The sequence below is a fragment of the Cyclopterus lumpus genome, chromosome 4 (genome assembly GCF_009769545.1).
Source record: "Cyclopterus lumpus isolate fCycLum1 chromosome 4, fCycLum1.pri, whole genome shotgun sequence".
Taxonomy (NCBI): Eukaryota; Metazoa; Chordata; class Actinopteri; order Perciformes; family Cyclopteridae; genus Cyclopterus; species Cyclopterus lumpus.
This window is the reverse complement of record NC_046969.1, coordinates 8619494-8634608: the sequence shown is the minus strand read 5'-3', so window position 1 is coordinate 8634608 and position 15115 is coordinate 8619494. Positions and strand designations below refer to the sequence as shown.

General features: G+C 43.3%; 1 protein-coding gene across 5 annotated transcripts in view; it reads right to left on the bottom strand.

The window, feature by feature from the left end:
* kifap3a (kinesin-associated protein 3a) overlaps positions 1 to 13316 on the bottom strand; it is a 28423-nt gene extending 15107 nt beyond the window's left edge. For 2 of the 5 annotated variants that reach the window (XR_004609372.1, XM_034530644.1), the window contains exons 1-11: positions 13126 to 13271; positions 12338 to 12469; positions 11994 to 12139; positions 11827 to 11885; positions 11605 to 11743; positions 10038 to 10137; positions 9065 to 9189; positions 8851 to 8949; positions 7814 to 7992; positions 5513 to 5675; positions 1337 to 1437 (exon numbers count right to left, since the gene is read on the bottom strand). Coding sequence is in view for 3 of the 5 variants with exons in the window: in XM_034530644.1 (XP_034386535.1) it covers positions 1337 to 1437; positions 5513 to 5675; positions 7814 to 7992; positions 8851 to 8949; positions 9065 to 9189; positions 10038 to 10137; positions 11605 to 11743; positions 11827 to 11885; positions 11994 to 12139; positions 12338 to 12469; positions 13126 to 13166 (1284 nt within the window). In the remaining 2 variants the exon portion in view is untranslated. Of the gene's footprint in view, positions 1 to 1336; positions 1438 to 5512; positions 5676 to 7813; positions 7993 to 8850; positions 8950 to 9064; positions 9190 to 10037; positions 10138 to 11604; positions 11744 to 11826; positions 11886 to 11993; positions 12140 to 12337; positions 12470 to 13125 lie in introns of all 5 variants that reach the window. The other 3 variants (XR_004609371.1, XM_034530643.1, XM_034530642.1) reach the window with 3 other exon arrangements.
* Positions 13317 to 15115: the final 1799 nt, after the last annotated feature.

Genomic DNA, 15115 nt, shown 5'->3' with positions numbered 1-15115 from the left:
GTACAAACTAGGGACACCAATGTGGGAAATGGGGTGAGGCAGCTTGTTAAAGATGGTAAATGTAAATATTATATGGGCCAAAAAATATAATTTAAATCAAACACTGACACGGAGACTATGTGGGACACAAAGCTGGCTAAATTGCAAAAATAACATTTGCAAAGTGTGAATGTGACGCTCAATGATGGGGTTTGTGCAAAATATGTGCACGCACACATCAACACATATAAAAAAGGAAAACGATTAAATCTCGTCTTCTTAGTACAAAGCAACGAACTGTTGATCACAGTAAACATCTGGTGAGCAAAGAGATCACGAAGGAAAAGAACACACACACAAATGTAAATATTTCAATTATATCATCTTTCTTTTACATTTTTATGGGGGCAATTCTGGTGGAAGAAAATGACTCCTTTCAACCCAATTTTAAAAATGTTCACATAGTTAGAATCAGCCTTAAAACACACGTGTGATATGTGTGCAAGTGTAGAATGCAACCCCTCGTGTTATTAAATAACCCAAATAAAGTGAGTCGTCGTCTTGATTACTGTCAAACAGCCTCTGACCCCGATTGAGATGGCATGCGTCCTGTTGTACGGTTTTCAAAAACACAAGACTATGGATTTTGATATTTATCCGCTCCTGATTAGTGGGACAAAAAGCTAGAAGAGGGTAGCAGAGGGGAGAGTGAGCGGGCCTCGGGCGGGGTCGGAGGTCACATCCTGGTCATGCTGCTCGCCAGCCTCCTTTCTACCACGCAGATCTGCTGCCGACGTGACCTTCTGAACAAACAGCCGACTCCTCCGGCCACATCTGGCCGGCATTTACACCCAATCCCAACAAACAAACACAACGCACATTTAGCTAATCGCCGATGATGAGAGGAGCGACTGACCGGGTGGACTCAATCAGGAGGAAGTGGATTTCTGATCGAAAGTTGAAAGAAACAAGCCTGAGAGAGGGGGCGGGGGAGGGGGAGGTGTTTGAAATTAGGCGGCAAACTTGATTTTCGTAATCACGAAGAAATTCGGTCTCTGCACTGGCGTCCCAGCTCAGTCGCGGTGATTAAGAGTCGAATATGTGGAGAGGATACAGATAAAGGACGAGAGGGCGAGAGGATGTTTTCAGGAAAGAGGAGGAAAAGAAGGAAAAACAGAGATGTCATCACAGCGAGAGCGAAGACTGAGCAGCAGTCCTCTGGTGGTTTATGGTTCCAGATGTGGCGTCCCCCCCCCCCCCCGCTCTGTTTCCCATGCATTAACTCCCGGGTGCCGTTGGCTGCTGATGCCAATGTGTCTGTCTTGGTCTGCTGGCGTTGTACATTGGCCAGTCTTACCTGCGGTATGCAGCCTGTGTCGGCAAACATGGACTTGAATCTGTCGTCCATGCTGATGTGGTACAGAATGCACATGCAGAGCTGTCTCTGGGCCTCGTCAGCTGCAACATAAACAGGAGGAGGAGGGAAGTCAATGGATGAATGACTGGTTGTGCCGTAACGCTTCGCGGGATGCCAATGACCACATCTAGGAGAGCGGTGTGTTTTTTGAAAGTATTAATGAGCTGAATGGCCTTTTTAACAGCGATTCCTGTTGAAGGTCAAATTGCAGAATCTGCGTCAGTCGACTGCAGTTTCTCAGTGTCGCGTCTCCCGGGAAGCTCTTTGGAGGAAAAACAACATCTAAGCGTTGAATGTGGAACTGCAGCACGCTGCAGACTGAAAAAGGCGAGCGTTCCATGCTACATAAATCGACAAAAAGAAATCTAGATATTTTCTTACAGATTTTAATATATCCAGATTTGTGTCCCAACACAATGGAAGTGAATGGAATTGTTGTTCACAGCATTCGGGGATAAGTCTGACAATATCATATACATTCTTACCGTCAACAAATTACATATGCAGACCGACAGTGAATGTGTCTACTAACAAGTGATATATCGTCTTCCTCTGTGCCATAGTTGTCCAAAACTATTGAAAATGTATGAATGGGTCACACTGTTGCACTGGATTACATGTTCTTACTTTACCATGAACACTAGTTTATTTTTGACTTAATTCCACATACACCGTCCTGCTGCACCAAATGTGGATTAATCCTCCGGTTTGAGTAAGCATTTTTTTTTTAATTTCTTTAATGATATTATATAATTGTGAAATGTTTCTAAAGATGAAATCTTCAGTAGGAACCAATGGGATTGGAGCTGAGGGCCACAGACAGGAAGCCAGACAGTAATGAGACACTGACTAACATGCTGTTGGTTCCGCTCACATTTGTTGACAATAAGAAACGTGTAAAATGAGGCCAGCCTTGAAATAAAGAATAAAACAAATTCTCCAGAAACAGTGACCCAGTTACTAGTCGGGATACTCCACAGACCTCATTGTGAACAGTTTACATAGGGACCATTTCTTTGGTGGAAAGCAGTTCCAATGAAAACTGTGGACAGATGGGTCTGTGGATTATCCGGGTAACCGGGACACTGTTTGTGGAAAGACACGTTTCAATGCTGAATTCTTTTTAAAGCTGCATTAATAATTTGTCTGCTACTTAGAGGCAGTCGAAAAGGCTGAAAAGCTCAAAAAGCTATTCATGGCATTGTGGTCTATCCACAGATCCAAGAGACAGATCTCTCAAAACCATGTACAACCAAGACTATCTGCTTGGTTAGATACTGCCTGAGGTTAAGAAACAAAATATGTGTCTTTCTTGTAATTTGGGTGAACTGACCCTTTAGTATTTGTCCCAATAAAACAAGTACATTCCCAGTCACTACACTTTTGTGAGCTTATCAAGCCTCGGGAGCAGCATGGAGGAGATAAAGACAGAATGGATTGAGTGTTAGACTGTCAGTGAGCCCCGGACCTTTATGAGTTTGACCTCTGACCAGAGCTGGGCGGCTGGAGGCCTGGAGGAGGAGCCAGCCAGGAGGGATTAATAGAGTTCAGACCAGAGTTTGACCCGGGAACTTTTCATTAAGAGAAGTGTTAAGAGAGAGGCTCCTCACTGGACCAGAACCACCGACAGACCTCCTGTAATGCCCACCAGCCTCCAAATCCCCATCCAGGTCCAGTTAAAACTGGTCCCAGCCGTGTTCGGTCACTGGCCGTACTGGGGAGCCTTATCGCTCAAGTATTAGATCCAGATGTGCTCAGTGACGCCCTGGAATCACAGGAGGGAGAGACGCCTTCGAACTTTAATTGGCAAAACAGGAGGAAGCATCAATTTTACTGCCTTTAATAAGTTAAAGCTACGCCGCTCGCTGCTCTGGACCTTCCAGCGCAGCGAGCGATTGGCTAGAACATGTGCTTCTCATTAGCGATCCTTTACCAAGCATGCACACGCGTACGTGCACGCACGCACACACACACACACACACTCTCACACACACACGCACGCACCGGTAAACACATGCACAGGCAATAAGCTCCTGCAGACCTCGCAGACTCCCTCACTTTACTGGTAGGAACATGGAGGATCCTTTATGGGGGATGAGAGAGATCCCATTAAATGTTCAAAACACTGGTGGGGTTGGGGCAAGAAAGAGGAGAAAAAATAAAAGGTGAGGGGGAGCTGTTAAGAATTAACTAGACTGTTCAGGGGCAGTTAGTGGGCAGGCTAAATTCCAATTACACCCCAGCCTGATTTAAAACCGCCTAACCTTCGTAAAATTACACCCGCACACATTAAGAGGCGTCTGGGTTTGCTTTGCCGACAGCACCGCGCCGCTGTTATTGTATTTTCTGGATAAATAAGCAAGCTGGGTTTGGTCTTTGGAGACATCACGCACCACTTAACAGGGTAAAATGCTTTTAAAGAGGTCCCCACCCCCACTCGAGTATCCTAGTTTGTTTTTGCAATGTAATGCCAGTCAACATGCTGTTGGGGTGAGAGGCAGTGCTGGAAATGAGGCTGCAACCTATGAATGTCTTTTATTATTATTATTACATCGGAGGGTTATTATTTTTGGAGAAACAACATGTCCACGGTGACATTTTTTAATTATCTGTGTCATGCGTCCAACAGTCCAAACCCAAAGACTCGGTTCACGACAAGGTTAAGCAGACAAAGAGGCAATGCGTTTCAAGAGCTGGAACCAGAGAATGTTTGAATAAACTTCACTTTTATTCTGATGAGGGATTTTAGGGAGAAGAGAGAAATAAATATTTCTGTTTTGTTATTTTGGACACACAGGTGCAAACAGTGCTTTTGGTCCCTGCCCACAGTCCACAGTGTCATGACTGTTGGGTTTTAAGGCCCTCATATCGTCCAAGAGGGAAATGTGTTCAGAGGTGGATGTGTCCTAAAGTCTAACTCGACTTGGGCAGATTCACATCACGCTGACCCTCTCAATGGGTCAAAGAGGTTATTGTCATAGTTTCCAGTCAAGTGACATCTTCAAATGTCTTGTTTTGCTCAACCAAAAGATGTTAAATTTACTGTGAAATAAAAATGTTTGGCACAATGTTTGGCATTTTTGCTCGATGCATGATTTGAACAATTAACGGATTTTCAAAATGATCGAATAACTTCTGATTGACTTGCTGGGTAACGCAAAGGAAAAGAAAAGAAAGAATGTGCAGCTGACAAAGATGGATCTTCTACTTCCTGTTGAGTTCAGGTGGTGGTGGGATGGTTCGAGTGGGAGGTGACGATGACAAGGGAAGTCCCCCCCCCCACACACACACACACTTTCATCTTATCATCAGGATTCATGACCTCGGGTCAGGTCTGGATGGAGAGAGTGGAGGCTGACAGGCCCCGCCCCCTCGCTGTCTTCTCTCTTTATAGATAAGACCTTGAGAGTCCTCACGCAGAGTGCGTCAATTGAGAAGAGGAGAGTCGGCCGTGAAAGCATATGATTAATGACACGTCGGCTCACATGCAGAGCGCATTAAACCCATGCGCAAACATACAAATACAGGCAAACTCAACAGTGTCAAGGCTGTGAGCAGGCGTAATATTTCAGTGTTAACTTATATTATGTGTGCGCCTCGCTTCCTGTATGAGCAACCCCCGCCCCCCCCCCCCCCGCCCACCCTTCCCTTCCCAAAAAAACAGCCCTCTCTAAATCTCTGAAGACCTCTCCACCTCTCTGGCCTGCTCCTGCAAAAACAACATTAGTGCAGAGGCTCTGGCATGTTATTCTAACAAATATATTATATTAATTATGCGGCGTTACCCGAGCCTCCCCCCCGAGAGGCTTCAAAAGGCCCGTCAGAGATGCCTCCGACTGTGTCACGCGACCGCGAGGAGGAGACGCACCGTTCGCACGCTCTCAGGAAGTCGCCGCTCTAATGGTCACTGGAGGCCCGGGTGCTGCGTAAAAGCTGCACCTGCACGTACGGCCTCAGTTATAACAAATTTTAAAGGCTCCATCGACGGCATGGGGTGGATGACACGTGTCTGAATACAACCTCGGTCATAAACACACAATGAGCCGTTATAAACACATCCACTATGCACCAACGCCAAACAGTCGGGAGCACACAATCAGCACGCAGTCGGATTACCGAGCAGTGAGGAGACTTTGGGAAGGAGTTCCGCGTGGACCATCTGGCTGCGCAGCGACGTGTCGAAGGAGAGGTTGAGCAGGAGGCGCAGGGTGGTGCTCAGGAGCTCCTCGTGATCGCAGGGAACCAGCCGAGACAGCTTCTCCACGGCCAACGTTTCAGCCTGCAGACAAAACAACAAACTTCCAGGTTCTGCTCCCGAAGCACACAGACATCTGTAATATTACAACAACAACAACAACAACAACACATCCAGCTCTACAACATAACCTCACTTAACACTATGTGGTACATGATGGTAGTATTCTGCTACTACTTTTGTTTTTGACAACTCAGCACATTTAGCTGATGATACTTCTGTACTTTTAATAAACTTTGAATGTAGTATTTTTAAATTGTGTTAAAGTACTTCTTCCAATACATAGTGTATATATGTACAACACAGGTGTCACGTGATTCGCAATATATTAGATTGTAATTCATGGCAACTCATTTTATTTTTCCGTTTTTTTATTAAATCATTATCAAGATAAAGTAAAACAATGGGATACTTTTGTCAGAGGTTAATAGATAATAATGAATACTTTATGTACTTAAACATTTTTTTTTTAAAGACATAAGCAGAATTATTTTTATTAAATGATCAGACAAAATGTAATGATTACTTTCTGTACTGGATTACATTATTTGAACCACTCTGGAAAACCTCATCATCATTATAATAACTCTGAATTGTCTCCGACATGATAGTTACTGAACATCTTCATAAACAACTAACATCTTGCCTTTTCCATTAGTTTAAGTCCCAGTGTCCAGCTCGGAGAAGGTTCACAGGACCTACAGGCAGGTGGAGGTGTTGAGCTGACGACGCGGAGCACAAACTCATGACTTTAGGGGGTCGCCGATGTGCCAGCATGTCCCCAGCATGGCAGCGTTTTGGACTACAAGCCGCCACTGAGAGTGTCAGAGTGACGGAGCGGCGCTCGTCAGCCCGGTCCTGCCTGTTAACGTGTCGGCCTCCCCTCGCCTGTGGTCTCCCCCGCAGTCAGATATCACGGTGACGCAACCTGCTCCCAGTTAAAAAAGCCACTCGCTGCTACTGTGTGCAAAACCAGCTCCAGTCGCACCATCACAAACCAGACCACAAGCAGCATAATCAACTGCAGCCCGTGTCAATTACTACTGACATTCCCCTTTCATTAGTGACAGGGGGGAAAAATATCAGACTGAGTTGAAATCTTATGTTTCTTCTTTTTTTTTTAGTAAATAAAACCTGACGACACACAGCATCATTAAGTGATTACATCTTCTTTTTCTTTAAAAAAAAAAAAATCAATTAAACACCAATGTCCGTAAATGGAATCATTTTCCCTTGAGTAAACTGATATACTCAACCAAGTCAGAGTGTTGAAACCACTATTATTCCTGCTGGACACACGGTTGAGTGGGTCTAAACTCCCTGAAGGCTTCGTTAATCTGAATCAAAGATACACTGAAGGGGAACAAGGAGATAAAACCAGTTCCTAACAGGGTCTGGCTTTGATAAAGAACCACAAACTGAGTGAGATTGGAACCAGGTGGGGCTGGATTAGGAGAAAGTCGGCGCCTGTACGAGCGCTGAGGGACACGTGGCCAAAAGTGGACCTTCTAAGCATTTATTAAATTGAAATTTGATAAGCGTGGTTTCAACTGGCGTTTCTACAGCGGAGGAGCCATTTGTCAACATGACTTCGGGAGTGTTTTACAGAACAAATGAAGAAGGATTGTTTCCTCAAAATTTCACTGATGGAGTTTAAATATCTCAAAACAACCTTGTTAAAGAGCACATTCATTAGATGTAATTTAGGAGATTGACTATACTAGTTGAAAAAAACTTAAAACAACACACAGACGCCATGGATTTCAAACAATGAATAGTTTGGCGGAGCTTCTCCAACAAACACTTCATTCAATCTAAAAGGTGTTGACGCAAGAATGGTTTTACATACAACTTAATTGCAGGATTATTGTCTTATTTTCCTTCACAAATCCATGATTAGTGGGGGACATGGAGAGGAACGCAGGCTGCATGGGGAACATGCCGCTACGGTGCCTCTCAAAAGTATCCACCACCTTTGCTGTTTTTCCCATTTTGTTGCATTACACCCTTGAATTTAAGTGGATTGTTATTTTTATTTTATGTCGTGGACATCAAATGTAAATAAAATGTAGTGAAATGGAAGAAAAAGAAAAAAAGGTTGAAAATGAAAAGTGGTACGTACAAATCGATCTATTTTTTTTAAAACTTGGACTCTGTCTCACCATGTCATTCTTGTTCTCCAGGAAGATGGAGAGCTTCTTGAGGAAAGAGACCACCACCAGCAGCAGCTCCTCGTCGTCCCGGTCCAGGATCTTCACCAGCGTGTGGACGATGTTTTTGTTCCTCATCTTCAGCTCTGTGCGGGGGTCTTCAGCCAGGTTCAGCAGCAGACACAGAGCAACTACGGGGTCAAACACGCCAGAGACATAAGGATCCGCCTGGCAAACACACGTTCTTTCTGGAACGGTCCTTTAGCTGTAACGTACTGTTGTTTTGGCTTTTTGTAAATGGAGCTTTTCTTGTTTCTTTTGGGGCAAACAGATATGTAAATTATCTTAATGAATAATCACTTAATTGTTTAGTGTATAAAAACCACGGAGCAGAGTCAAATTTCTGATGTCTTGTTTTATCTGAACAAGGATCCGAACCTCAAGGATATTTATATTAAAATGATTAAGACTAAAGGAGCAAACCCTCTCATTGGAGACGCATAACTTCCCCAATAACTGCTCAACAAATCTAATTTGTTGTTCATTCTATCAACTTCAGTCAGTATTTCTGATACAATCCTAGCAGTTGAAAACGTTGTGCCTAACAGTTTTGATTCAGAAGTACTTAGAACGTTTCGTATAAAGAGTGCTGTATAACTGTGTCACATATAGAGTATTTATTGCAGCTATACGATGCTAACGCTTTCGTACCAGTGACACCAACACTTAAATGTCTGCGTAATTACATTTAACATACAGTATTCTAGATGTCAGACGCACAACTTTGTTCAAGCATTCCCAAAATTCAGCCAAACATATCTGATATCTCTGGAAACTTTGTCGATTTGCCAACTGGCAGCACTGGGTGGTTAAACAAAAAGGACTTAGAGACTCAGTGAGCAGACTGGGAGCACGGCAAAGTCAATCAAGCGGACTTAGAGGAGGACTACGCTGACCCTCAAGACTCCAGTATCTGCTGGTGACAGCCTGGTGGACACGTCAGGCCACATAGACCTGACGTCATCGTGGGGTAAAAGGTGTCCAGTTACCTCTGAGGAGCTGCTCCTGCTTGGTCAGAAGGCTCTGGTACTTTCTGAAAGACTTCTCATGTTCCTTCCTCAGATTTGGGTTCTCAGAGAATTCTTCATGTGAGACCAGTCAAGGAAATCTAATTTACACAGAAAACAATACAACTAAACCGTGATAACCAAGCTGCTGTACGTATTAGAATATCCAGTTGCATGACTCTCAGAAAAAGGATATAGGCCTTCCTCTTCTTCTGCAGTTCGTCTTGCCAAAGGTCGTACCTCTTCAGCTCATGCTCTATGATATTCATACAAAGGGCCCCAATCTTGAAATGTGTGACAAGGCCATGGAACTGGGAGAAACTAGATGAGAAAAGTATAGGCAAAGAGAGAGAGAAAGAGAAAGAAAAAGACTTCCATTCATCCAAAAGTGTCAGGGATTCCAGCTGGGAGCTGTCATTAAAATGACCCAATCCGTCACCCCTAAAGTAGTTTACAAAGTAAACTGTCAAAGTCAAAACACATGCAGTCAAACAGTATGTCCTGGTCCGACTTATAATCAGTCCGACTTGAACCGTTTCACAATCCAAACAGCATAACATGGAGATGGACACGAGCCAAGAGCGACGATCGGTTTTCAGACGTTCACGTCCTCTCGCTGCCTAAATCAGCTCTGACAGACGTTTATGTATTATTCTAGCGAGGGCTAATTTTAGGGTTTCCTAACCCCCAGTTGGAGAGTGAAACTTCAGTACTAGGTACCCTGCCAAAGGTGGATGACTACTGTAAGTAAGGGGGAGAGCAGTGAAAGGAGAAGAGAGCAGAGTCAGTGGAGGTCAATGCAGTTACAGCTGAAATTTAAAAAAAAACTGCTCACGAGGAAGGCAACCACACGGCCGGTCAAACGTTATGACTTCCTCAATCTGCTAAACTGGCTTCGTGCCTCAAATGCAAAAGGCCGTATTTCCTTAATGCAATATCGATATCAAGGTATGTGTTTAAAAATAGTTTGATTTGATTATTCCATATCGCCCAGCCCTAGTTTAGTTAGCCCATGTCGACGTGTCCTTGAGCGAGACACTTAACCCTGAATTGTGTGAATGTAAGTCGCTTTGGATAAAAAAAAGATTGAAGACCTTATGTCACTAAAACTTTGGAACGAAGGGACAGCCAGACACTTGTGGGCCTCTGCATATGTGTTGCCGGTTTACCTGGAGAAGCAGAAGAAGACATAGATGATGGTCGTTGCCAGGTCCACACTCTGCTTCCAGTCCTCCCTCAAAACTCTGGCCAGGGCTCCAAGGACCGTCTCTGCAGACACACAAACACACGTTTATAAAGACAAACATGCAAAAACACACACAATGAAGAACCACAGATGTACAAAACTGAATGCAAAACGTCTGTGTGTGGAATTCAACCAGAGTCGGACTGAACAGTGCAGCCGGAGGTGAGTTTAAAGAAGCGTGGGGGAATGCGATGAGGTCGGAGGCTCCTGAGGATTTTGTGCTACGGGGGTTTCTCGGCGCAAAAATGACGCGCTGTCCCAGGGCTCGTCTCCTCTTTCCACATCGACCCCAGGCCTCTCGGTTCACACGAACACTCGGCTCTTATGAACAGCGGACCGGCTGATGCTGCGCGGCAGACGGAGTGAGCGTACGACGCATCGTGACAGATACAAATGGAGCCGTGCCGTCTCACCGAGGCTGCGGAGGGTGACGGCTCCGTGCTGTTGCGGAAGAAACAGCGCGGTTGTCACGGAAGGGAGCAGAAGTGAAGCCGAGATTTGTTTTTCTTTGAGAAAGTTAACGGGTTCTACACTCGAGCGATATTCCTTCTATCAAAACTCCCCGTTCATCCAAATCTGGCTTTTTGCTTGAGAGTTTGGAATACGAGTGAAGTTTGCACTTTTGAACTTTAACGACTGGCTCCAAAAGATTATTTACAGAAAATTAATACAGCCCTGAATAATTGAGCATGAAAAGTTCATCCTTGACCTTGATCCTGATCTTCCAACGCAGATGGAGTTTGCTCGGTTACCACGGAGATGTTGTCATACCGTCATATCATGACAGGGATAACCATCTTCCCTCCGTATACGACCACCTGCGCAAACTCCATCCGCAGAGGAAGATGGTGCTGAAGGCTCCAAAAAATATATATAAAAATAAAAAGCTCATAAATAGTCTAGGGTTCAAGAGGTGTAACATTCTACATAACCATCAGGTAACACTGCAGGGTAGGATTAATTAGTACCGACACTGAAATATACCTGTTTGTCGCCTTAATGTTAAGCCAACTAAACAAATTGTCCACAATTAGGCTACATTTGGATTTAAGTTTTGAATTATGTTGTTAAAGAAAGAAAACAGAACTATGAAGCTGGTTAGACTTGTGATGCCAAGTTGTGTGACTCAGTACCATAAAGGTATTGAGGTTTTATTGATACCCAGACGCTTTTTTTCATTGAAAAGAAAATGAGCAGCTGAGTCACAGTATCATGGTCTTTAAAAAATAAAAAGCACTTCATTATCTGAAAAAGGATATAGCTGGACACATTTTTTAACCAGGATTTGTACCATGACTTGAGAAAAGGCACATGTACTGTATATCAATAGAGGTAAGTAAAATGAATGCATTGGTGCTGGATGTCAGCATGTTGTTGGATTTCTACTGTGTATGTCTGAATTAATAGAAACAGAATAGAGATAACAAAGAAGTGTGTTTTCTTCCCCTGAAGCAGAACAAAGTCTTTCCTCATTGAACAGAGCGAGGTACCGTTCTGTATGAGCTCCTCCAGGTTGTCCGGGTTGCGAGCCAGCTGGAAGATGAGCGTGGCTCCTCTGATCTTCTCCTGGATGTCCTCGTACAGCAGCTCCACATACTCATCGATGGCGTCGATGCGCGCCACCTTGTCCTGAAGGAAATAAAGTTCAGCCTCAGGACTGCCAGATGTCCCCAGAACCACCCACACCCACACCCCCACACACACACACCTACCTCCACTCCTGCGCAAGGTGCGAAGTCTCGAGGTGAGATGCGCTTCTTCTCTTGGTCGTCTGTGAAAGGCAATATTCAGCATCACGAAAAGGCCTCTTGGGACTTCTACTCTGAGGAACAGTAACCCTCACTAAGAACATGTGAGTAGTCATGAAGAAACTCAATACCATTGGATTGTTTGCGGTTTTGCAAATAGAAGAGCAGCTGCTCCACCTCGCGGAGTTTGGACGAGTGAATCAGCTGACATTCCTCCACGATCTTCCGAGCTAAAGAGGACGTGTCTGTGTGGGCGTTGAGGCTTTTCAGGCGAATGCTGAAGGACAAACATATACATTACAGCTTTGGAGAGAAACATTGAGCACCTGGTTCTCAGATGTGAGGTATACAATTAAATCAGAATACATCGTAATTTCTCTCAAAGAAAAATGAACTGTAAGCTAGGTTGTACATAGTTAAAATAAACTCAGTAAGAGTGAATCCTGAATGTGCTGACAGTGCTTTTTTTCCTCACATTTTCTGACACTCTTTGCGTTCTCCAACCATCGGGTTCCCCAGCTCTCCCAAGACAGTTGCCTCCACCTCATACTGAACCACGAGGGCTCTCTCAGTGGGGTGGACCTCAACAGTGCATCCCTTCACTCTTCTGCGGGTCATCCAGAGACAAAGTAAGCATTGGCTCCAGATGAAACATGTAGTAGAATAGTAAGATGTACTAAATACTTCTCCTGGTTTGATTCACTTCAGTTAGCCTAAATGAGATCCGTGTGTATATATTGTGAAATGTAAACTAATTAAGAAAACAATCACTACAAATATTACAACCACATTTATTATTATTACCAACAGGAGCTGTATAGCAGCAGGGCATGTGTATACAGGAGTATATGGGCAGGTGATGGAGAAATGGTGTAATCCTATTTACGATTTGAAAAAGGTTTCATGGAAGGAAATTAAATGATGTGTGAATGAATTTCACATTTTAATATATGTACCGTTTGTGTAATGTGTAAAACCTAAGAATCAATGTTTTTTTGATTGATTAAAGTTACGTCACGGTCCACCGTATTTTCTTGACGTAACATCCCCGTTACACACCCAAGTCGGATATGTGGTTAATATGTTGGTACCGGTACTACTGTTGGCTTCTTTATGCTGCCCGTACTCACACAACACACCCATTCATGAACATGTGTAACGGAGTAGCTGTTAGTGCCCTTTTAAACCAACCGGCAGAGCGACCTGCTCGCTAACGGTAACGTCACGCACGTCACCTCGCTAGCTACCGATGGCAGCCGTTACCTTTTCAGATACCGCGGATCTCCTGCCTGCAAACTGTCCATGTTAGAAGAGAAAGAAAGTTCACATTAAAAGTGTCTGCGTCTCAAACGGGGCCAGCTAAAGCTGATGAAGACACGGCGGATGTTTTCTTTTTTTTTTTTTATCTCTGCAGCTTGTTGCTAGGGCGGCGACTCAGCCAGCTCCCAGCATGCAATGTTGTTTTAACTAAAGCAAGGTAGCGCTGCTGCCACCTGTCGGCACGGAGGACGAGTTTAATGGAAACCAGCAGGACAGGGAGTTTAGGCAAAGCTTTGCATAATGTGTATTAGCTTCAAGTACATTTACTCAAGTACCAAACTTAAGTAGAAAATTAAAGAACTAGTCTTTATGTGAGTCCTTTCTTTTAATACCACTTCTCCTGCTAAAGTTAGGCTTCTCACCTGGAAATAGTGTTTTTTTTATCGTTACTCTCTTCTGCATTTATCTGACAGCAGTCAGTTCACTCATTATGTTTGGTAACGTCATACAAAACATACGAGAGGTTTTAAAATATGTTTTTGTTGCAAATTAAACTAAGCAAGCGTTACCCAACAGTTTAAGTAAAGATCCGGGTAAAAAAATATTATCCTAACATTTGTCAGGCCCTTTTTCCCCAGCAGCCACGACATGGCTGGGTGTCATTTATATATTTAGCCTTTGTTCCATTTAGATGTAGCATGGCCCTCGTATACGTAGAATGGGCCCTAATTAACTTCAGCAATTAGCTACACCACTGTAAAAATACACTGTTACAAGTAAAAGTCCAGCAATAAAAACGTCACTTGACTAAAAGTATACGAGTAGAATCAGACAACTTTACTGTTTCTTGTGACTGTTCCGAATTATTAGGCTGCTTATGAATTAATGTAAAAGCAGGATTTCACTGTTGTAGTTGGTTGAGGTCGACCTCAGTTTTAACTATTAACTAAGGATTATTTTTTATTATAGATTAATCTGCAGATTTTTTTCCCATTAATCAATTGTTTGTGAAAATAGTGAAACATGACGTGACAATTACCCAGTGACACCTATACAATGTTTGTTTTGTCCATTATGACAAATACATTATTAGAGCCTTTTCACAGCAGTGATTGTGACATGTCACAGCAGGGTAAAGTGTAACACATTTAGTAGTTTTACTTAAGTTAAAGGATCTGAATGCTTCCTCCACCTCTGCCTGCTCTGAAGCTGAACAGTAGCAGCAGGCTTAAAGGGTATTTTCATGAAAATCCTGTTGTGGTATTTCACTCAAAAACAAACATGTAATCCTTATGGTGGCTGGAAGAAAATTACTATTGACTTAAGATTACTTAAGTCAATAGGACACATCATGTGGGAACCATGAATGCATGAAACACCTCGAGCCAACAGAAGCCACCAGGGTGGGTTGGGGTTCCATAACCGTGAACAAGACCGTAGGTAAGGTCAGCTAGGAATATGTGAACTTCGGATGTGGAATTTGTAAAACGTATTGCTTCACATTAACCACGGTAAGTGTTTTCTAATACACTCTATTGTTAAATGAACTCTTGACAGAAGACAGAATAAGGCCGATCACTACAAACGGTTCAACAGAAATAACACTTTATTTGTTCTGCACTTGCAAATGTGTTTACTTGTTTTATTGAAATAATCCTTTGGAGATCTCTCAATAAGATACAATGTTTTTCATTGTATCTCCATTGTATATCTAGTTTATTCAAGTTACAAGTGAGATTCTAAACAAATGGCAAGTTAAGTAATACTGTAACATGTAAATCTGCTGCCCTGAATGTATTCGCTTGTCTCAGCACCAGTGACAGCTGATGTCACTGCACTAAATTTAGTCTGTGGCTCGTGATGGATATATTGGAATATTATTTGTGTATAGGGGTCAAAAATATACAGTTTTGTATTTCCTGCTGACTGAACTGATTTATGGTGCTACAGGGACCACATAGAGGTTGTGTATCACTGTTTGACAGTATAAGAT